At 33.2% G+C, this 23,312-nt stretch overlaps 1 protein-coding gene and 1 pseudogene across 2 annotated transcripts; both read left to right on the forward strand.

Annotated features, from left to right (window-relative positions):
* The first annotated feature begins 3,414 nt into the window (after positions 1-3,414).
* On the forward strand, positions 3,415-6,223 carry LOC107606886 (putative O-methyltransferase 3). The gene is made up of 2 exons (XM_016308894.3): positions 3,415-4,234; positions 5,244-6,223. The coding sequence occupies exons 1-2, from the start codon at positions 3,491-3,493 to the stop codon at positions 5,547-5,549; spliced, it is 1,050 nt and encodes a 349-aa protein (XP_016164380.2). The 5' UTR covers positions 3,415-3,490; the 3' UTR covers positions 5,550-6,223.
* Positions 6,224-12,235: 6,012 nt separating this feature from the next.
* LOC107609570 (protein FAR1-RELATED SEQUENCE 5-like) lies at positions 12,236-22,480 on the forward strand (annotated as a pseudogene). The gene is made up of 10 exons (XR_002351237.2): positions 12,236-12,904; positions 13,067-13,116; positions 13,208-14,634; positions 14,824-14,893; positions 14,965-15,423; positions 15,521-15,648; positions 18,832-19,001; positions 19,412-21,734; positions 21,847-22,138; positions 22,244-22,480. The product of XR_002351237.2 is annotated as a protein FAR1-RELATED SEQUENCE 5-like (transcript).
* Positions 22,481-23,312: the final 832 nt, after the last annotated feature.

Consider the following 23,312-nt stretch of genomic DNA (forward strand, 5'->3'; position numbering starts at 1 on the left):
TATGTAATTTTGGATTTTGGATATGTATGTATATATGTGTAAATATTCTCCGACCAGACTTGACTTCATAGGCTAAGTTAGGAGCTTGTTATTTTGTATCCTTGGCACTCTATTCCTACTTCTGTTATCTTATGTTTAGTAGTTATGGTTTTTTCTTTACACGCAAGTTAACTCGTTCCTTGAGCGTTGCGCTTTTATTTCGCGATTTTTATTTCCCGCTATTCTTTAAGGCTCCTACCATATTATAATTCTTCTGCTATTATATGTACTCATTTTATTTTAGATGTCGTAATACCACACCACCTTCATTTTATGACTTAAGCGTAAAGCTTAGTGTGGTAGGGTGTTACAGTAGAGACAGATGTGTCGAGCACAAGGGTCAGAGCAGTTCTATCATAGGAAAGCCACCCGATTGCATTTTTTAGCAAGAAACTATGAGCAAGGTTGGCACAAGCTTCGGCATATGTGTAGAAGTAGTATGCAGTGATGCAAGCAAGGGTGAAGTGGTGTCATTACTTGTTGGGAAGGCAATTTGTGATCAGTTCAGATCAGCAAGGGCTCAAGGAACTACAAACGCAAGTGATCTTAACCTCAGAACAACAACATTACCTCTCTAAGCTTGTTGGGCATGAATTCAAGATTGAATTTTGCTTGGAAAAATTCAATCAAGTTGCCGATGAGCTGTCACGGCAAGAAAAGAGATCACAATAACTCAATTCCAAGCCTTCACCACAGTTAAATTTGCTTTCATTCCTACCCTATTGGAAGCTATTCAAGAAGCAGTAGAAATGCAACAATTCAGAGACAAAGCCCAAATTGGAGAGTTTACTTCTGATTATAGTTTCAAAGATGGGTTGCTATTATATATCGGGATAAAATTTGGGTGTCCAATTTTGCTGATTTGAGAGAGATTTTACTACACCAATTCCATTCAGTCATCACAGTAGGCCATGGAGGTGTTTTAGAGTTATAAAGGTTTGAGCAAGACATTTTTTGGCCAAGTATGCACAAGGATATCATCAGATTTATTGACCATTTCGATGAGTGCCAGAGCACAAAATATTTTCCAGCACGTCCTTAAGGTCTATTACAGCCACTGCTGGTTCCAAATAAGCTTGGGAGGGAATTAGTATGAATTTTATCACTGAGCTACCGAAATCTGGTGGCTTTACAGTTATTATGGTAATGGTAAATTGCTTCAGTAAGATTGCTCGAGTTGCTCTGCTGAAAAATGGGTTTACAGCCAAGGTGGTAGCACAAAAGTTCCTCAACAATGTAGTTAGGTACCATGGCTTTCCCGCTTAAATTGTGTTTGATCGTGATCCCCTCTTCCTCAGTCAATTCTAGAAGCTGTTATTTGAAAGCCGTGGTACTAAATTATTGTATAGCACATCTTATCACCTTCGAAACGGAATGGGCAAATTGAAGTCATTAATCGAGCCTTAGACAGTGGATATGTGTCTTCACTCATACTCATGTAGAGAAGTGGTCGTCTTATCTCATGTGGGCTGAATACTATCATAATACTTCATTTTATTCTACCATTAAAATATCACCTTATGAGGTATGATATGGGTTTGTCATCCTTAATATTTCAGAGTATGTCAGTTGCTCTTCCCTAGTGCAGGATGTAGATGACATGCTTTGGGTAAAAGAAGCTCTGGATCTAGAGCTACACTACCAACTGAAAAGGGCTCAAGAACGTATGAAGAAACGATCTAACCAGCAGAGGCGTGAAAAGTCATTTACGGTTGGTGATTGGATTTTGCTAAAATTGAAACCTTACCGCAAGGCTCAGTGGTGATGCAAGGCAATTTGAAATTAAGAAAGAGGTATTATGGGCCCTTCAAGATCTTTCAACGGATAGCGAAAGTCGCTTATAAGTTGGAACTTCCGATTGAAAGTGCTATTTATTTGGTGTTCCACATTTCAATGTTGAAGAAATATAAGGGTGACTCTACAGCCACTGTTGGAGCAAACAATCTGCCTATGACTCTCCCTTTTGACCCCAATCCAACAGCAATTATTGATAGTTGAGTACTGCCATAGGAAGAAGAGCCATATAGAATACAAGTTTTGGTGGAATGGCAAGGTGCACCGTGGGAGCAATCCACTTAGATCAGTTGGTCAGAGTTAATCAAGTTATATCTAGAAGTAGACCTTGAGAACAATGTCGTTATTGACAGGAGAGTGGTTGATACGATTAATGGCCCATCTCATAGAGGCCCAAACCAAGAACCCAAGATTGAGGAAGGGATTGGGCCAAGTAATCAAAATGAGATCTAAAACAAAAGAGTGAAAAAAGCTCCAACATAAATAAGGGACTACCATGTATGAGAAGAGTGCGCAACAGAAAAATAATTGTCATAATTAGTTACGTAATAAAATGAGAGGTATGAATAAAGAGGAGTAGAGTAAGTGAGAGATAGTAATTGATTTGATAATTGAGTAGAGTTTTTTCCCTAACTTGAATGGGGAGAATTGTTGTTTATATTTTTTTTTTTTGCTGTTATATACATTTTCTTATTCTCTATCTACTCTTTAATTAATTCTTCATATATTTGATTGTGTTGTTAGTTTTAATTTGGAGTGGTGTTGTTACTGTTATATTACAATAATCCATCATAATCTATCATGTATATCTGTTTATAGAAGATATTGATAAAGTATTGTCATTAATTTTTTATACAAATTAAAATAGTTAAAGTTAGAAATGCTTTTGTTGATGAGTACATTTTATTATAGGGTTATGCCAGGTAACCAATGATTTTTTTGAACAACATGAATAACGGGCCTTAAAATGGGCTCAATTTAAGTAAAATACACTACATCTTCAAATTACTCACCTAAATCTTAATATTAGAATAACCATCCGCACACCTAGTAAATTAAACATCCAATATATCTATTGTTCACATTGTTTAATATTTTCATTGTCTATCTATACTTTTCCTTTATTATATACAATAAGCATGAAGGATTAAAAAGCAACGGATATGATAAGTACAGGTTCTTTCCTTAAGTGAAAGCCACTTTGTAAAATGTACTGAGCGAAAGCTTTTGTTAATTTTTTTTTATATTTGCAATACAATTAACATATAAATAGTTTCATAACATGCATTTTTGGAACTCAAATTGAACTTTGTATCTTTAAAAGCAGATAGTCAAGTAGGTACTATAAAAAATACTAATTGCTTCTATTCTTCATTATATATCTAACCCGTCAATAAGTCCAAACTCTACTCTTCCACTTATTCAAAAATTTCTACATTAATCTAATAATTATATGCTTTCAGGTTCAAACTAATACGTATGGTTTTCACCAACCAAATAATGCTGTAGTTGTAGTGGTGGAATTATCATAATTTGGAATGCTTATAAATAAAGGACCCTTAATGTAACTAGAGTGTATCCATATTCCATACCACAAGATAACATAGCTGAAAGCCAAAAGAGTTGGGGATTCCAAAGTGGAGAGCAAGCTAACAATATGCTTAAAGCTCAATGCCACATATGGAATCATATGTATAGTTTTGTGAACACTGTTTCCCTTAAATGTGCCGTTGACTTAGACATATTTGAAACCATACACAAACATGGAAAACCCATGTCACTCTCACAACTCATTGCTTCATTGCAAATTCACCCTTCAAAAACCACCTTCATCCATCGCTTGATAAGAATCTTGACACATTCCGACTTCTTCGCAACGACAAATGTGGCCGATAACAATAATGAGATCGAAATTGGGTATGTTCTAACTGATTCGTCTATGTTGTTACTTAAGGAACACCCCTTAAGTATAAGGACTTTCTTTGTTAACTCGCTTGATCCAATTTTGACAAATCCATGGAACAAGTTGTCAACATGGTACAAAAATGAAGATCCTACGCCGTTTGAAACAGAGCATGGGATAATGGTATGGGAGTATGGTGGCCGTGAACCTAGGCTCAATCATTTGATCAATGATGCCATGGCAAGTGATGCTAGATTCATTAGCGAAATGGTGATTGAGAAGTGCAAAGGTGTGTTTGAGGGATTGGAATCATTGGTTGATGTTGGTGGAGGCAATGGAACTCTTGCAAAGGCCATTGCCAAATCATTCCCACAGTTGGAGTGCACTGTGCTTGATCAGCCACATGTTGTTGCTGACTTGGAAGGAAGTGACAACCTTAAATATGTTGGAGGGAACATGTTTGAGGCCATTCCTCCTGCGGATGCTGTTTTGATGAAGGTAAAAAAACTATATTAAATGCATGTTGCTCTTTATTTTATGAGCTCTATATAAATAATGTAGGTTACATAATCGTATTTATATTACAAGAAAAAAAGAATCTTTTTTCCTCACCACCAATAATATACAAATAGGATAAAGTCTAGAGGACCAACTGATTTTATGGTTTTTAGCCATTAATTAGCCATCAATGATATTTTTAATGGGGTGAGATTGTATCTAATGGTGTAGAATCATTCAATTTCCTTTTGATGGTTAAGTGATGGCTATAATTTAACAAAAGTGCTAGCCCCTAGCACTTCTCATATAAAAATATTACATGACTAATAAAATTTCGACTAACACTTGGCCAACAAAAGATATTTTTATATTAAATTTTAAATTCAGAATTTTAAATTTTAATAATATAAAAATAAAATATTAGTCCAAAATATTGATTAATATTAATAAAAATTATAGATCCTAATATCATATATATAACTAAGAATTTTAAAGGTTAGTATAATATTGTCAAATGATTTTTTTAGTGGTTATTTCAAAATACTCCACAAATATAAAAAAATCAGCTACTAAATTAATTATAATATATGTATATTATTATATTATATTATATGTTCTTTTATATATATATTTTTTATTATGAGACACTAGAATAATCAAATCTAACATTGTTAAATAATCAAATATGTCATAACAAAATAAGCAATTTTTTTAAATAATAACATAATAAATTTTTTTCATTAATATCAAATATGTATTTTAATTTTATGAGTGCTGATTTAATTTCTTTTTATATGTACATATAACATTTTTAATATCACGTTTTTTTCTTTGTGTTATAAGCATCAAAACAATATTAAATACAGAAACTTGAATTTTAACCTTGTATGAAGAAAAAGAAAAATATAGACGAAAATTTATTATGCAAAGATTAAGATGAATAAAAAGAAAATTTTATTTAGTTTCCTCAAATTGATTCTAATGAATGGTACGTTGAATAATAAATCAGGGGATTTTGCATGACTGGAATGATAAAGAATGCATTAACATATTGAAGAAAAGCAATGAAGCAATTCTGAGCAAAGGCAAAGAAGGGAAATTGATCATTATAGACATGGTAGTTCAGGAAGATGAGAAGGAAGATCCTGAATTAGTGGAAACGCAACTCTTCTTTGACTTGCTCATGTTGGTTATGGCTGCCGGAAAGGAGAGAAGTGAAAAAGAATGGGCCAAGTTGTTCTTCTCTGCCGGATTCAGTGACTATAAGATAATTCCAGTTTTAGGTATGAGGTCTGTTATTGAGGTCTACCCATAATAACTCATTTTTGAAAAGGAAAAAATTGCAAATGATTTTTATTATAAACATTGATTTATGTGTGATTTTTAGACTCTCAAACCTTTGAAATGTCAAATTCAATTATTTAAAGTTTTCTCAAATTATAAAATAAAGGCCTTTTTGTTTTTTTCCCTCAAAGTTTATCCTTAATTTCCATTAATAAATGATTTGTAATAAATAAAACACTAGAGAACGGGTAATTTTCAAAAGAAGCAGTTAGAAGAATTGTTCTTTTTATACATACCGTTTGACAGTTTCAACATGTGAAATTGTACATTTAAAGAAATATAATCCAATTTGCACATAAGACAAAGTTCATGTGAATCATTTGTAACTTTTCCTTTTCAAAAATGTTAGCATGAACACTAGTTGGAAAATAATGAACGAGATGGAACCAGGATTCTGTTTACTAATGGCTACAAACAGATTTGAACTTTGTAATAATAAAGTTATTCTTGTATGATTTACTAGTATAAAATTTATATTAATGATATCTGTTTCTACACCTAGCTAGACCGTGATCTTTTTGTTTTTCACTTGAGGGTTGATTTGCCTTGAAGAGGTGACTGATGTGGAGTGTAATAAATATTAGTAGTCATATTATATTTAAAAATTCTTATCGAGATGAATATTTCGTGACCATATTCTTTTTTATTGATATCGCCTTGTTATTGAATATATTTAATATTTCTTTTATAATCCATTGATCTAATAAAATGGGTATTCTCTTTTTTTTATAATCTATTTTTCGTAAAAAAAAATTGATTTACTTAACACAGTGGTTAGAGTATTATTTTTATACAGCGATAGTCATTAGTTCAAATATAATAGTAGTAGGTATAGATTGAATCTATTAGTCACCATTAAAACTTAAAACAGGTTGAAAAAATGTATGGACAATCACCAAAAATATTTTTATAAAATTTAAAAAAATAATTACCTAAATCAATATTTAAAATTTTTAAAATCAGACATTTTAGTCCTTCATATTTTCAAGAAACATAAAACAGTCTCAATATTTATTTTGTTAGACAATATAATCCTTTTCTATTAGCCACTAATAGTGACTACTGTCATAAAACGTTAACTTACATATGTGACCATTAAATGTCTACATATGTGAGTTGAACAAATTAGTCTCCACGGGTGAAGTACAAAAACAATTCTAAAGAATTTAAAAAATCTTAAAACAGTTTTTAAAAAATTTTAAAAATTTTAAAATAGTCCATTAGAATGTTTTTAATTTTTTTCAAAAGTCAATGTCTTATAACATTTTTATTAATCAGAATAATAAAATATTATTAAAAAATATATAATAAATAAAGAATAAAAATATATCGACATATATACTAAAAGATAATTTTATTTATTAATTTAAACTGTCATAAGAAATAATATTATTTAATCATTAACTTAAGATATCACTATAAGAAAAATGCTAAGTACTGTCAGATTTAGCATCACAGAGTAGTGACGGATTTACCGGCAGTAAAGGCGTCGAATTCGAATGGTTGAATGATTACTAGTGGATTTATGTTTCTGACAGTAAATTCGCTAGTAATAACTGGAGGAAAACAAAAAGAAATTGGCGCGTCCTTTAGGGTCAGAATTACAGTCGAATTTTTCCGACGGTAAACCCTCCTAATGAGATACTGTGTTTTGGTGACCCACAATGGTTTACCGTCGAAATTATTTTATGGTAATTATGTCGTAAAATTGAAGTGTGAAACCTCTTCCCCCTCGTTCGAATTTATCTCTCTCTTTAACCCTCTCACCTCCCACTCTCTCTCTACCCCCTCTCATCTCCCCGACAGTCCTTCCTCTCTGAGAGCTACTCCTCGTTCGCTGTTACCATTGTAGCTATTGGATGTTGAAGGAGCTGCTACCGCTATTACCGCTGCCGCCAACGCCGCTGCTTCTGTTGCACACCAATGCCGTTGTTGCTGTCATCGCTTACGCTACTTCTTCTTCTCACCTCTAGTGCTCTTCTTCAGGTAATGTTTCTGATGTTAGGATTTTTTTAGAATTCTGATTTGTTGATATAATTTATTAGGTTTATTTGCTATTTTGAGACTTTTGATTATTGTTGATTATTTAGTTCTGAACTTAGGGTACTAAGCTTGTTTAGTTTCAATTTTAATTAAAACATGTTCTTATTTCTATTTCATATTTAGTTATGAAATTAGGGTACTGAACTTGTTTTGAGCTTATGATTTTCTAAAATTCTGAATTTAGGATATTGAACTTGTGTAGTTTTAATTTTAATTAGAATATTGGCGGATTTGTGTTCCTTATTTAGTTTTAAACTTAAGGTGCTGAACTTGTTTTGAACTTAGGATTTTCTAAAATTTTGAATTTAAGGTACTGAACTTGTTTAGTTTCAATCTTAATTAGAACATGTTCTGATTTCTGTTCCTTATTTAGTTATGAACTTAGGATACTGAACTTGTTTTGAACTTATGATTTTCTAAAATTCTGAACTTAGGGTACTGAACTTGTGTAGTTTTAATTTTAATTAGAATATTGGCGGATTTGTGTTCCTTATTTAGTTCTGAACTTACGGTACTGAGCTTGATTAAGCAGTTTGAATGATGTTGTGAATATGTTTAGTACATTTCTAATTGGTATGCTCTTTGCAAACATGATGACAGGTAGTGGTGTTGCGGATCAGGGTCATGGTTGTGGTAGAGGGAGAGTTTCTGTCGGTACCCTTGGGAATTCTGGATCCTCTCCCTCTACTTCGACTACATACCCCTGTGACGTCACAGGTTGCGGGTGCATCGAATCAATCATTCATCATGGTCTCTAACCCCAACTACGTCCCTGCGTCTACGACGATGACAACGCCTCCATCCGCTCAACAGCCGAATGTCTCGACGACGCCGCCTCCAGTGACGGATTATTGATTCTATATGTTGAAAGTGTCTGATTATTGATTCTAGTTTAGTGGATTTATAGATGTTGCTTATTTATTATTCCCTGTTATTCATTGATTGTTGACGTTTGGTGCTATTTAAATTTTCTGTTGATGGATAGAGCTTGTGGCGCATTCCAATTATAGATGAAACTCTGCCAAAATTTTTAAAAAATCTCTATATATTATGGTTATTTGCTTTAGAAGTTTTAATATATATTGCCATATTGGTTTGTTTGTGGATTATTGATAGGTTTGCACCAAAGCCAATTTTTCTTATTTTTTCTTCAATTATTACTGGCGAATATACCGTCGGAAAATCAAATCCAACGATAACTTTTTATCCGACAAATTTATTGTCAAATCTGCTAGTAAATCTGACGGCAAACCTGCCGCTAACGTCCGACGTTAAATCCAACGGTATTCAACATTTTTCTTGCAGTGTGCTTTATGTATGAGTTAAGTCTCAAAGTAATCCCTGAAGTTGCACTCGAGCCTCAAAGTAATCCTTGAAATTAATAATTACCCAAATTTATCCTCGAAGTTGCACTCCGAGACTCATAGTAGTCCTTGAGGCATTTTTCGTTCATCGAAAGTTTAAAATGACGTCGTTTTGAAAAAAAAATAAAAAAGAAGCGTAGCAAAACATCCCCTCCTCCCCCCCCCCCCCCCCCCCGCTCTCCTAATTCCAAACTCGTTCCCTTCCCCATCCCCATCCCCAACCCGTCCCCTTTCCCTCCCCCAACCTTCCCCTTTCCCCTTCTCCATCCCCAACCCGTCCCCTTTCCCTCCCCCAACCCTTCCCCTTTCCCATCTACTTCCCCAACCTGACGCCCTACTCCTTCCCCTTCCTCTTCTACTTCCCCAACCTGAGGTCCTTCCCATTCCCCTTCTTCTTCCTAACCTGACGCCCTCCCCTTCTCCAACCATACTCTCGCATTCACAAGAGCTCTCGTCAACCCTCGCTATCGCCGCCTCTCGCCTACCTCCGTTTCAGTGCCGCACCATTCATCCCACTCTAACCTAGTCTCTCACACTTAAACACAGTAGAAGCAGAGGCACAAAGCCTCAATCTTCTCTGTCATCGTTGCGCCGCTCGCCAGCCTCCATCTCCGCTCTGTTTTTCTCTGCCTCCCTCTTCTCTCCTCTGGCACAGTTCTCTCTCTCTCAGTCATGATTTTTTTTTTTAATTTTTTTAGTTATTCAATCATTGTTCTTTAATGTCTAGGTGATTGTTGCTGCTGATCCTGTTTCAATATAACAACAATGGTTAATTTTAGTTGTTTTCTATTCTAAAATTATTATTGGTTTTTTTATTGTTGCTATTGTTTGTGCTTGTTGCTGTTTAGGTTGATTGATGCTTTCTATTTAAGTTGATTGATCTTTTCTGACTAATGCTAGTTCTTTTGGTGATATTTTGTGTTGTTGGTTTTTATTTTTGTGAACTGTTGAAGAGAAGAAAAAGAACAGAGTTGAAGAAGAAGAAGAAGAACAGAGTTGAAAAGTTGAAGAAGGGGATTGCTTTTTTTTTTAATATAGAACGACGACGTTTTTCTACGCTTCTTTTTTCTTCTTTTTTTTCTTTCTTTTTTCAAAACGACGTCGTTTTAAGGTTTTGATGAACGGAAAATGCCTCATGGACTACTGTGAGTTCTACAGTGCAACTTCGAGGATAAATTTGGGTAATTATTAATTTCAGGGATTACTTTGAGACTCGAGTGTAACTTTAGGAACTACTTTAAGACTTAACTCGTTTTATGTATTTTAAAACTTAATAGGCTAAAGTGTTTGATTTTAAAAATTTCAGAAATTGATTTGAATAGTTAGCTTAAAATTTTAGTTTTATATACATTTTGGGATAAATATTTTCTAAACCCGACCTCGACTCACCTCACCCAATATTCCATTCCACAAAAAATATATCCTGCATTGAATAGGATAATTACCTGTCTCAACCAAATAAAGAAGGGATGGGTACTAACAAATTCGAATAATAGTGTAGTCATTCCTAATGGTAGTGTTACATGGATAAGTCATTTTGCTAATTTTTTTTGTTTGAGTTTATTAGTTCAACTAATAATTTTAGGCACATACTCAAACAAAGATGCTAAAAATATTTTTTTATGAAGATTTTAATGTTAAAAATGTATTTTGTTTGTTTAGCAACACTTTAAAAAAATAATATTTTTATCACATCAAAATCAAAATCATACAATTTATGATCTAATAATAAAAAAAATATTTTTATATAAAGACAATTATAAAATTTTTATAGTAATAGTATCGACGATATTTTTATTTACTGGGTGAACAATTAAAATTGTTCCTAATTTTTAAAAACGCTAACAGAAATATTCCTACGTTCGATAAGAAGAAAACGCTCCTAAAGTATTACAAAACGTGATAAAAATAATTAAAATAAATATTATTTTAATAAGTGACCAGATGTATGTATTTAATAAATTATTTATACATTTTAAATTTATGTATTTTTAATCTTGTTATAGAATATACGTACGTAAAGTATACTATAATTTGGCTAATTAAAAAAAATATATTATCGTATCACTAACAAAATTTATTATTTTTAATTAATATTTAATCAATTTTAAACCCTGATAAATATTAACATTTTCCATTATATTACCAAATATATATAGGTCTGCGATGATGATATTGAAATTGTCGGTCACACAAGTTGAATAAATTATAACATCAAGAGACAAATAAAGTTGAATTATATATGACTATTATAACATACAAATAAAACCACTTTTTTTTGTCAAAATAAAAACACTTTTAACATCAATTTTGTGTGTGAAAAACACTTTTTTTTGGTCAGAATAAAAACACTTTTAACATTAATTATGTTTGTGGTTCATCTGTCTTACGAATAAGGGGATTGTTATGGTATCTAAAAATATTTGTCTAACTTATTAAAATAATTAAAAATTAATATTTAATTTTAAAAATATAAAAATAAATAATTATTAAATATTTAAAAATTACTACAACAAATAAATTAAATAAAAATTAAATACTAAATTATAGACATCATAAAATTCACCTACGATTAATATACACTCAACCTAATCCTGAATGAAATAGACATTTATTACTAATTAATGAGCTGGCCCAGAGCTCCAGAGAAGGATATGGCCTAAGTAATGGCCACACATATCGAAGATATGAACTAGACAAAACCATGGTTCTAATCTGGAGAAAAATCTTTGGCTTCTTAAAAGACATTAATGCTTTTATAATATGAAATGTGTGAAGTGTTGTTTTGTCAATACTGATTTTGTGGAAAATGCCCCCATTTTGTTGAAAAAATACATCTATTTTCATGTCCTACTAGTACTTCCAGATTTGGTTCAAACTTATTTAAACATTTCATAGATATAAGTTATTTGTTGACAAGTGTTCTAATAATTTTTGTAAGAAATAAATTATTGACAAAAAATTAAAATCTTTTCATTTATTTTTTAATTATATTTAGATTTTATTACAACATTTTTGAATTATTGCAACATATAATATAAACAACACTTAAAAAATGTTGTCTATAACAATCAAAAACAACTTTTAAAATTTATTGCAAAAGAATAAGGCTATTGTAACTTTTTATTAACTAACGTGTCATAAGCGTTCTCTTTGATCAATTAGAAAACATGTAAAAAGCGTTACTTTAGTAAATTAATCAAGCAACGCTTATGGTCTTCATATATTACCCTTTACGAAGGATGCTTTTAATTTTTTAATAGACTTCTCATTATAATCGTTGCCTAAAATAATTCAATATTTTCTTTTAAAATTTTACGCTTCCCTCTAAATATTTTAAGCAGCACAGCATACATTCATCACCTGGTTCACTCCTGTTACTAAATCGTGATACTCTTCTTTCTTCTTCTCTGTTGTCCTTGTTGTTGTTTTCTCTTTTTGCTGCTGCTGTTGTTATTGTGGTTTGAGGAGCGAAATTCGATCTCATATGCTTTGTTCATGTTGTGGCTCGCTTCGATTTACCTCATTTGTTACCGAATTCAGTGATTTCTTCACCGCCGTTAGGGATCGAGCCTTCGAGTTTGTCCTGGAAGGTTCTTTCGAGTGGATGCGCCAGCTCCATGGAGGCTTGCTCGGGCGGCGCGTGAGTTTCATGGTTGATTGCGGAGGCGCGTTGGTCTCCGATCTCTCCCAGACGAACGCTTGGACGGCGTTCATAATCAAAATCATGAATAACCTAAATCCCTAACCCCAACCCTAACACAATTTCCCCAATTTCACAACACTGATGTGCGCATTCTGCATTTCTCTCTGCTCTGCCGAGTTCTGCTCTACTCCGCCGTGTTCTTCTGCTCCGCTGTGTTCTTCTCCTCGCATCGAGTTCTGCTTTGCTCCACCATGTTCTTCTGCTCGCGCCAAGGTTTGCTCTGCTCCGCTATATTCTTTTGCTCGCACCTTGTTCTTCGTTCTCTCGCGTTGAGTTCTGCTCCACTCCTCCGTATTCTAAATTGGGAGAAGTAGCTACTTATACAAAAATAGTGAGAAATGTGACCTTTTTTTTTTCTTTTCCTTAATGTTTCAGAAATTTCATGTAACTCAATTAGATTACAGTAAGGCCATCTGCAGATAAATGTGAGGTATGCTCCTTTTGTCTTTAAATATGTCATTTAATTTTAAGTTTAAGAAATTGGAGAATAAACTCTCAGTTGCTGCTATTTTACAGGCAGAGTTGTTAAGCAAGAAATATGAGGAGAAGTACAAACATTGTAGCGGAAATAACATCCAAATTGATTGTTGAAGAAGCTAAATTTCGTGATATACAGGTAATTAGAAATTTGCATTATTATTTGGCAAGTAGTAAAAGGAATTTAGGGAAGAATGAATTGTTATTAGCCTTGCTTAATGGATGTAAAGGTAATTATAAAGGTAAGAAGAATGAGATTTTGCAGCGGAAAAGGAGAGAAGAAAAGGATTTTTCTGTGGTCTGAGGTTCTTCTTGTGAGAATTTTGCTCCTACTTAATGGGTCTACTTAAAGAGCTTTTGTTTTTAGTAATTGACTGTGTGGGATTGGCTTGGTTTTTTCTAGTTTTGAAATTTTGCTAAAAATAAGCTTTCTTCAGCTGATTTTTGTCCTCCACCCCCGGAAGGTATGTTATGTATACACTCTTGTTTGCATATTCTTCCTTGTTCATCTCCCTTTCTATTCTCCACTGTTTTGGAGCTAGTTATTGTTGCGTACCAGTGTTAAGGGGGGTGAAAATGCTATTCTCTTTTAGATCTTGATGGACTTTGGTTGCTGAGAATTTTGTGTATATAATCATATGGTTACAGGAGAAAAGAGGGACTGCACGGGGATTCAGTTTAAGCCACCTGGGTGTTGGGTTCCACTTCCATGGTTGAAGGTGGTCAAGTTAGCCATCTTCACATGCTTCTTGTGTTCTGCACTCTTCCTCTTAGTTGTCTTTTTTTGTCTTTACCTTTATTTCAGTCAATTCTTTTACTTTCACAATTAAACTTTATTAATACCTACAATTTTCCAGATCTTAACTCTCAATATCTATTTACTTTGGTATTCTTCAACTAAATGACTTTATCTATTAATACCTACAATTAAACTTAATGTCATTTCCAAAACAGTTTGTGAAAACAAGTTTTTGAATAAATAATATATCTATAAACTATCTAAACAAAATTAACTTTATTTATTACTTTTCTTTTTGGGGTGTCAAGAAACAAAATTAACTTTTAATAACATCACTTTAGAAATAGTGAGGAATTAATGGGAATTGGGGATGGTATTTGTCGCCAAAAAAGATAGTGCAATTCTCAAAGTCTTAGAAGTCATTTATTAAAAAGAAATCTTAACAAAACATTATTGTTCTTTCATAGGCATGCGTCGGTTTGCTTAGGTTATGCAATAGCCGTTAACTAGGGAAGGTCATTTCGAAATAGTCTTGGAGAAAAGCATATGATTTTATAACATATGAATGATTTTGATGGACTTTCATATGGTTACTTGAGGGCCTTTGGTTACAAGAGAAAAACGCGTTTTGGATTCAGAACTTTGGCATGCATGTGCTGGTCCCCTTGTTTCTTTACCAGCTGTTGGAAGCTGAGTTGTGTACTTTTCACAAGGTCACAGTGAACAGGTAAGATTGTGATGTTGGAAGTTATATGCCTAAGTTCTTTTAGTTTATGTCTAAATTCTAAACTATAAAATAATAATAAGAATGAGATGACTGAGTAATAATTATAATAGTTAGAAAATTGATCAAACTAGTTGAATGCTTTTGTAATTGGTATAAAAAATTTCATTGATCAAATGTTTTGTTCAACAGAAGCATGCAAATTGCTGAGGCTCTCCAAATGCAAATGGAGGTGTAGAAGAAACTTTATGAGCAAATTGAGGTAGGTATCTAAATTAAAATTGAAGCATAACAAGGATATGTTAAAGATCAATATGGATAATGATTTTTCAGGTGCAGAGACATTTGCAGCTTAAGATTGAAGCACAAGGGAAGTACTTGCAATCAATACTACACAAGGCACAAGAAACACTTGCAGGAATGATCAACAATGGCAGCCCGGGATCTCCTCCGATTTCGGAACTGACAGAAACAAGAGGAGGGTTCAGTGGGAGCTGTGGGCAGAGGAAACAGAACAGAGGAGCCATGTATTCACTTGAAATTTAAAGTTCTTTGACATCTTCTGAAAGCTCAATGGATCAAAGGCCTAATAGTACTAACACCACTAATACTGCTTCACTTGAATTGTTGCCACTCTTCAAAGAATCTAAGGAACAATAAGATGAATCTATTATTAGGAGAAAGAGGAGTTCAAGTTGCTTTGTTGATCAGCCATCATAGATGATCAGATCTGAATTATTATATAAAGTTGTGTTCTTCCAAGGATGCCAGCTTCTCGTCATCATGGAAAAGGTTATCTAGGTTTTTGTATTTGGTTTTCTTGTTTGAGCAATATAGCAAAATTAGCTGAAGTATTTAACCAGTAATACTATGGGGTCTAACTTTCTAGGGTTTGCTTGCAACTTTCAAGCACCACACTCAGCTTCCCTCTCTGCTAAAGGACAATGTTTAAATTTTTAACAAGGAAAGATGTGAGAAAGATTCTCAAGCGTAAAGACAGTGATGCTGGTGAAAAAGGTACTCCCTCCCTCCTTAAGAAATTTGGGAGTTGAGTTTCAAGTGGTTCACATTTCTTCTCTTTTTTAGCTGGGATTGCTTTTCAAGTTGTTTTTTTCTTGCATATTTTGTCATTTGGGGTTAAATGGTATCTTGTGGTCTTTGATTAGTGATTGATGAAGGTTGCATTGCACAACAGAGCTTCTAGATGTTCCTGCTCATTGATTCTTGGTTGTTTAGGCATGCCATTGTACTTCTGAGCCGGTTTTGTTCAAATAATTGATTTGGTGGATTGCAATTTCGTTTCTGTGCAGATAGTTTGAGATTTAATGCATGCTTTGGTTTTTGAGACTTAATGCATGCTTTTGTTTTAATTAATTCTGGGAGAGCTGTTTTTTGCATATTTTTTAAATTTCAAGTCTTATTAGAACACTTATTAAACATATTAAATATTTAAATGTAGAAAGTTTTAATGAAAAATGTTAACTAACTGTAAGCTTCTTTTTTTTTATGTTTTCCACTATTTTAACCAATTTCTTTAAAGGACTATTTAGCTGAATTATTAAAAAATCAGCACATACAAAAATGGTTCATTTACTCTACCATGTACTATCAACAACCACTGGTTGTCTGATTCTGTTAATTCAATGTAAGTTTTTTTCACACACACATGCATAGCAAGCTAGTGTTTAATGAATGAACAAAAAATGCAATGAACAGAGGTCTTTACTTTGATAGAAAGACAAGTTAACTATGAGGTGGATTGGTTAGTTTCTTTTATGTACTGTATTCTGAGTCTATGTTGAACCCTTTTCAGTATGTGTTTATATAGCTAGACAGAAATTGAGTCAGAAAATAAAGACAGAAGCTTGCAATCTGTTAACACAGATGAATATAATAGGAATAAGTAGCCTCCACATGTTTCAACTCTTTCATTCACACTCTTTCCTCTCACCAAGTTCCAACAGATTTTAGCCCATGGTTTGGTGATACTGTAGAATTATATTTCCTATACATAAATTATCAAATGATTTGATATCAATCTGTTTACATTTACTATATATACACTTGTCAAGTGAAGTATATATTATGAGAAATTAAATAGAGATTGACTTATAGATAAGTAGCATCTGATATTAGAACTACTGTTGAAATAATCACTTAACATGCATGTGTTGTATGCACCTATACAGCTATACCTAAGATTTACATGATGGAGCTTGTTGATGTGTTTGAAAATTGAAGGCATTCCCACTAACGGTTAATTTGCACTTGTCAATGTACAAAGCCAGTCTTATCCTTTGCACGTTGGCCACACATGGTTTTGCCATTTGTAGCATTCATATGGACTAAGAGTGCTGATTGATGCCATTCGAAATTAAATGAAAAGGAAAGAAAAGTCTGATGAATTTGACATAATTTCTGTATCATTCAAGTGCTTGTATTTTAGATATTAGATATTACAAGATAACTTTAACTAGAGTTTAAGAAAGCTTGTTTGTTTTCATTATCCATCCTAGTAGATTCAGCTCCCTCTAAAAAAACAGATCATGCTTAACACTTCAAAGGGATAACATCAATGCATCAACGATAGGGTATAACTCTCTCACTAGTACTATATACTCATCTATATCGGGTACATGAATAACAATATACTTTTTTGTTGTGTATTATTTGCAAATTTAGCATATGGACAAGTCAAGCATGGATATAAAATATGCAAGTAAATTGATATTTTTTGGATAAATATTAATTACTATTTTATTATGACAATTATTGTTAGACAAGAATTTTATTATTTTGTTGAAAATTATTGATAAACATGTATTTAAAATACTAATTAAACTTTTTAATATCTATTTTAATTAGAATTTTATTATTAGTTATTTTGTCTCTTTTATAATTTTTTTTATTGTGCACAAATTTATTTATTAAATAAAATAATTACACATGTATGAACAAAAAATTTTATTGTAAATTTTAATTTTGTGTATTTTTATTACAAAAGTAACTTTTATTTTTACCAAAAAGGCAACCCTTCTATTAGTTGCATATTTTGAATATTAGACAACACTTGTATGGTTGCATATCCAAAAGAAAAGGCAACACTTGTATAGGTTGCATATCCAAAAGAAAATGCAATGCTTTAAAAGGTTGCATATTCATAACTAATAGGCAACACTTCAAAGTATTGCGAATTCAAACTTATAAACAACACGTAAAAGGGTTGCATTTTATTACAAATAGGCAACATTTTGTAGTAGTGGCCAAAATATAAGAGAAAAGACAACACTGAAAAAGTGTAGTCTCAAACACACCTTTGAAGTGTTGTTGTTTTTCAACCAAAGGCAACACTTACCAAGTGTTGCAAGTGTTGCTCTCAAAAGCAACATTTTTTAAATAAAAAAGTGTTGCCTTGATCTAAGGCAACGGCTGCATATGCAACGCCGCCCAAAAACGTTGCCTTAGGTCCAAAAGTGTTGCCATAGATCAAAAGCAACCTTTTGTCAGCTTTTAGGCAACACTTTTTAAAAGTTGCCTCAACCTGAAAATGTTGTAGTTTATAACAAATTTTGAAGATTCGTTAGAAAAAAAATAATTGAAAAAAAGAACACAACATTAAGAAACATAGTAATTCAAGAATTTCTGATAATAAAATATTTTTAGACTAATATATTTTTTGATATATTAATTAAAGTTAATGTTCAAATTGTTGAAAGATCGCATACTTCTTAAATTGGTCTCCTAAAAAATATATTGATCATTTTAGTTTTTAGATATTATCAAAAGTTAAATTAATCATTTCATTAGTTAAAATGTTAGATGATGACATATATGTAATATGTTAGGTTAAGTGATATGTAATATAATGATAACATAAATTAATATTATGTGTTAAAAAATAATTGATTAATATTCAGCTTTAAAGTGTCTATAATATTTTTTCGGTGCCTAAAAATTTTTGCCGAAATATTGTCGAAAAAATTTGGTAAATTATAAGATTGACAAGTGGACATGAAACTATTAGGGGTAATAGTAACTTTTACAGAGTTAACAAACGGCGTTAACTTGATTTTTTTCATTCTCTCTATTACCCAGCCAATGTTTACCCAAAATTTTTATTTGCTCCTCTTTCTTTTGTTTGGTGACAATAATCAGTGTTACTGCATTTCTTCCATTCACGAGTCATTACTCTTTCTCCAGTCCTCCATTGAAAGTAACTCTGAAGACCCACGAACCGAGGTGTGGCATCTTCTTCTATCACTGTTCGTGTTACGATTGCCCTCACCGTGCCTCCATTGCTGTTGTGGACAGTGACATTGTGGCCCTCCTCTCACACCTCCTCCATACGCTTCTTTCCATTTGTTTCTGAGGTAAGATTTGGGATTTTTTCCGATTTTTTTTATTTTTCACTTTTTTTGGTTCTTGGTGTTTTTTTTAGAGTTTCGTTATTGTGTTGCTATTGTTATATTGAATATTGTTTCTCTGAAATTTTGAGGGTTTTTTCTCTAATCTTTTTTTTCTCAAGAATTTTTTTCTTGCTCTATTGTTTGTACGTTTTCAATCATGAACAATCCAAAATTTTTATTAAAAAAATAATGAATAAGAACCCTATCACCAAGTTTATTCCATGTATGTATTGAGAGAGGAAAATGTTTCTTTATTCTTATTTTTAATAGTATGAAAATTTTAGTTTGATGTGTTTCTATATATGAACATAAAGAATCCTAATTGTGCTTCTGGGTGATTTGTAAAATTTTTTTGGGTGTCCTTTCTTTCTTAGGTGCTGCCTTTTAAGTTGGAGTCTTGAAAATGGATGAATTTAGCAGTGGTGATCAAGCTCCTGAGTGGACCAGTAGCAGCAGTGACGATAGCATTTACTATGAGGATGAAGATTCTCATCAAGGTGTTGAGAACACTGATAATATTGAATCTAGCATAGAGAAAGATGATGACAAGGTTACTACAACTATGCTATGGAGTTCTGAGTTTGACGAGGAGGTTCATGCCTATAAAGCTTATATAAAGTATGCGAGAGATATGGGTTTTGTTGTCCGTAAAAGAGACTTGTCAAGAGATGAGGATGTGAATTTGAATAGAAGATACTATGTTTGCAATTGCCAAGGGACAAGGGATCCAAAACACTATCGTCTAGTTGATAGAAAGAGGAATCATAAGCCAGAGACAAGAATTGGTTGCAAGGCACATTGTTCTGTTTATTTGGATAAGTTGTCCATGAAATGGAGAGTTAAGACACTAGAAGAGGAGCACAACCATCCAATGATCCCAGAACAATTTGTTCATTTAATTTCTAGCTATCGGAAGTTGACTGAGGCTGACAAAGTCCGGATTGTTTGCATGAAGGAACCTGGGTTTCAAACTTCTCAAATTGTTGGGGTTTTGGCGAAGCTTGCTGGTGGCTATGATAACCTTAATTTCATGAAGAAGGATGTTTATAACTTCATTGATCGAGATAGGCGTGCAAAGATAGAGAACGGAGATGCTGCGGCAGCAATAAGTTATCTTCAGGGTAAGGCAGATGTGGACCCAATGTCTGTTACTCGTTATACACTAGTCAACGGTAACAAATTGGGTAATCTTTTCTGGGCTGATGGACTTATGATCAATGACTACTAATGCTTTGGAGATGTGTTAGCTTTTGACTCCACTTATAAGAAGAATAGATATAATAAACCTGTAGTGATTTTCTCTGGATCAAATAATCATCGCTTGACTTGCATATTTGGGTTTCCTGTGCTTGCCAGTGAAAGTCGAGATACCTACACATAGTTGCTGAAGGAATTTTTGGATGTCATGATGAACAAGGAACCAAGTGTTGTAGTGACTGACGGCGACGATCAAATGCGACAAGCAATAAAGGAGGTCTTCCCTAGCGCAACACATAGGCATTGTGCATGACACATTGAGAAAAATGCAAATAGTCATATCAAGGATCGGTCTCTTTTGGATGCTTTTAAGGTATCGATGTATGCTAATATGACGGTACCCCAATTTGAAGCTTATTGGGAAGAAATGATTCAAAAATTTGATATTGGTGAGGACCACTGGCTTTTAACCAAATATGCCAATAAGAAAATGTGGGCCAGTGCATACCTACGCGGAAAGTTTAGTGCAGGTGTTAGAACAACATCTTGATGTAAAGGTATAAACTCTTTTCTAAAAAGGTTTATAAAGTCGCGAAAAACCTTGCTTGAGCTTGTGGAAAATCTAGAGCGTGTGGTTAAAGAGTACCGTAACAATGAATTTGTTGCTCAATTCAAGTCTATGTATAGTAAGCCAGTGCTGACTACTGGGTTGGACTCCATTGAGCAGGCTGCAGCAAGGGTTTACACTACAGAAGTATTTGTAGAGGTGAAGGATCAACTAGCAAAAGTTGCTGCACTAAAGCATGTTGGCAAAAGTGGTATGGGCAGTAATGTTGTTCATTGTGTTGCAAATTTAGACGACCAGGTAGACTTTATCATGTTCTTCATGATGTGACTTCAGAAAGGATTGAATGTGAGTGTCACCGTTGGGAACAAAGTGGCATACCATGCAGCCATATATTTTGTGTCATGAGACATGAGGATATTTGTGAATTTTCTGAACGTTTGGTTTTAAAGAGATGGCGAAAAGATGCAAAGGCGTACTTAAATGAAGAAGTTGATGATGGAAAAGACCCGAAGAGAGCGTTTTCTCTCCGCGTTTGCTCTCCGGTACGGTTCCTTGTGGTCGGGGTCAATTTGGATGAACTTTCTTGCCGCAAAAACTGCACCAACTTATCGCTATACAATTGGATGTGTTAATGGCATTATAAAGTATTTGGAGAAGAGGTTATGCTTGGTCGAAAATGTGAGTAGGCCAGTCAAAGACATTGAGGACCCTGAGATTGTGAAGACAAGGGTGCGCCAAAACTCAACAAGAAATTCAAGGGATTGAAGACAAGGAACTGCTCCCGTTGTGGGAAAACTGGTCACACCCGAAGAACATGTCATAATGTAGAATCTAAGAAGCAATGTTCGACTGGAGACAATGGCTCTGAAGGCCAAGGGCATGGCAGTAGGTTTGAGACAGGACGGCATAATAGTCATGATGATGATGTCGTGGTTAGTACATGCTTTTTCATTAGATCAATTGAAGTAGATGTTGTTTCACTTATAATTTGGTTAATGTCGTTAAGTTGCATAATTTTTTTTTCTTTGGGTATTTTCTTTTTAGGCCAAGCAAGGATCACTTTCAAGCAAGTTTGGTTTGTATAGCACAGGTTGTGATGAAGTTGCATCAGACTCTTTGAAGAATATCTGTAAAAATTCTATTCCAAATTATATTATTGTCCCAAAACAGATTTTTTTTAGAAGAGCAACACATTAACCAAGTTCATGCTATGAATGCAATGCCATCTTCATCTACATCTCCGATTGCTAAAGTAATGCCCTTTGCCAATGCCATGTATTCTAATGCTGGAACAGATGTGTTTTCCTTTGTTCCTAGCCATCAATGGCATTTTCAGGTTGTTTAACTAATTGAAAAGATTTAATTGCATTTTTTTTTACCGTTATTTACTGATATGTGTTCTGTTTTTATTCTATTTGCTAATGTGTACATTCCATATTAGGATATGATGCCACATGCAAGGAACAATCTGTGAGGACTTAAGTGATGCCTTTTACAAATCTATGGAATACACTTGTTAATATGCTACGCTATTAAGAGTTCAGCAAATTATTATTTTGGGTCGCTAGTAAGGTAGACATTATATTATCGATCAATTACTCTCTTATATCCTGAGAGGATCATGTAATTACATGTATTAATTATATATAATTATTATTATCTTTATTGCCATTTTTCATTGGAAATGTGGAGCTATATGAGAGGTTACATTTTCAGATTTACTTCTTAGTATAAGTATTTTATTGGAATAATCTGATGATAATGCACTTGTTTATGCTAGAAGTTTTTGGAGTGAACTGTCAATTTCAAGTTCTGATTGTATTTCACCTTCTTCGAAATATAATGAATTTTGAGTTCTAATTATATTAGTCGAGGTTTTAGTTATGCGTAACAAAAATACCCAACAAAATATGTGTTGCAATCATCATTTCAACATGGATCTGTGCAAAATTTAATAGATCTGTGCAAAATTTAAAGGCTCTAAGGTAGAAGTTCTTCCGACAGCAAAGGCTCCTAAACTTGGGAGAATCTCCTCCAATTTTTCATTGCCTTATTGATAATGTCTTGACGGATTTCATTATGCGGTTTTAGCACCAAGTCAATCGCCAACTTCATTCTAGTGTACTCAGTAACCTTCTGCATAGTTATACAAGACAATGTACCTTTTTTTTTATCAAAGTTTGCCACAGTTAAATATTGTATAATTTAGGTAAACAAAACATTTTTCAAGGATCATAAAGAAGTAGATACCTCAACATTGTGAGATCCCCACAATCGAGATAAAATCATCCATTGACAGACCCACACTCCACAATCATTTCTGTTTAGTCAATGTAAATAGTAATTCCAACACGTAAGAGTAAGACAAACACTATCTAGTATTATACAAGATTGTTATTTTGTACTAGGAAGATAAAAAAAAGCTTAGGTTCCAACTTCTTGCTGATTGACCTCAGGTTCCACTAGCTTAAATTCAGAGATAGTTGGCCTTTCATGCCTTTTACAAGCAT

The sequence above is a fragment of the Arachis ipaensis genome, chromosome B7, assembly GCF_059453495.1.
Source record: "Arachis ipaensis isolate K30076 ecotype BB chromosome B7, ASM5945349v1, whole genome shotgun sequence".
Taxonomy (NCBI): Eukaryota; Viridiplantae; Streptophyta; class Magnoliopsida; order Fabales; family Fabaceae; genus Arachis; species Arachis ipaensis.

Bases quoted from the DNA above. Each gene is read 5' to 3' on its own strand.
- LOC107606886 (XM_016308894.3), top strand. From the start codon at position 3,491: ATGCTTAAAGCTCAATGCCACATATGGAATCATATGTATAGTTTTGTG. The intron at 4,235-5,243 runs GTAAAAAAACTA...ATAATAAATCAG, and splicing joins CGGATGCTGTTTTGATGAAG to GGGATTTTGCATGACTGGAA.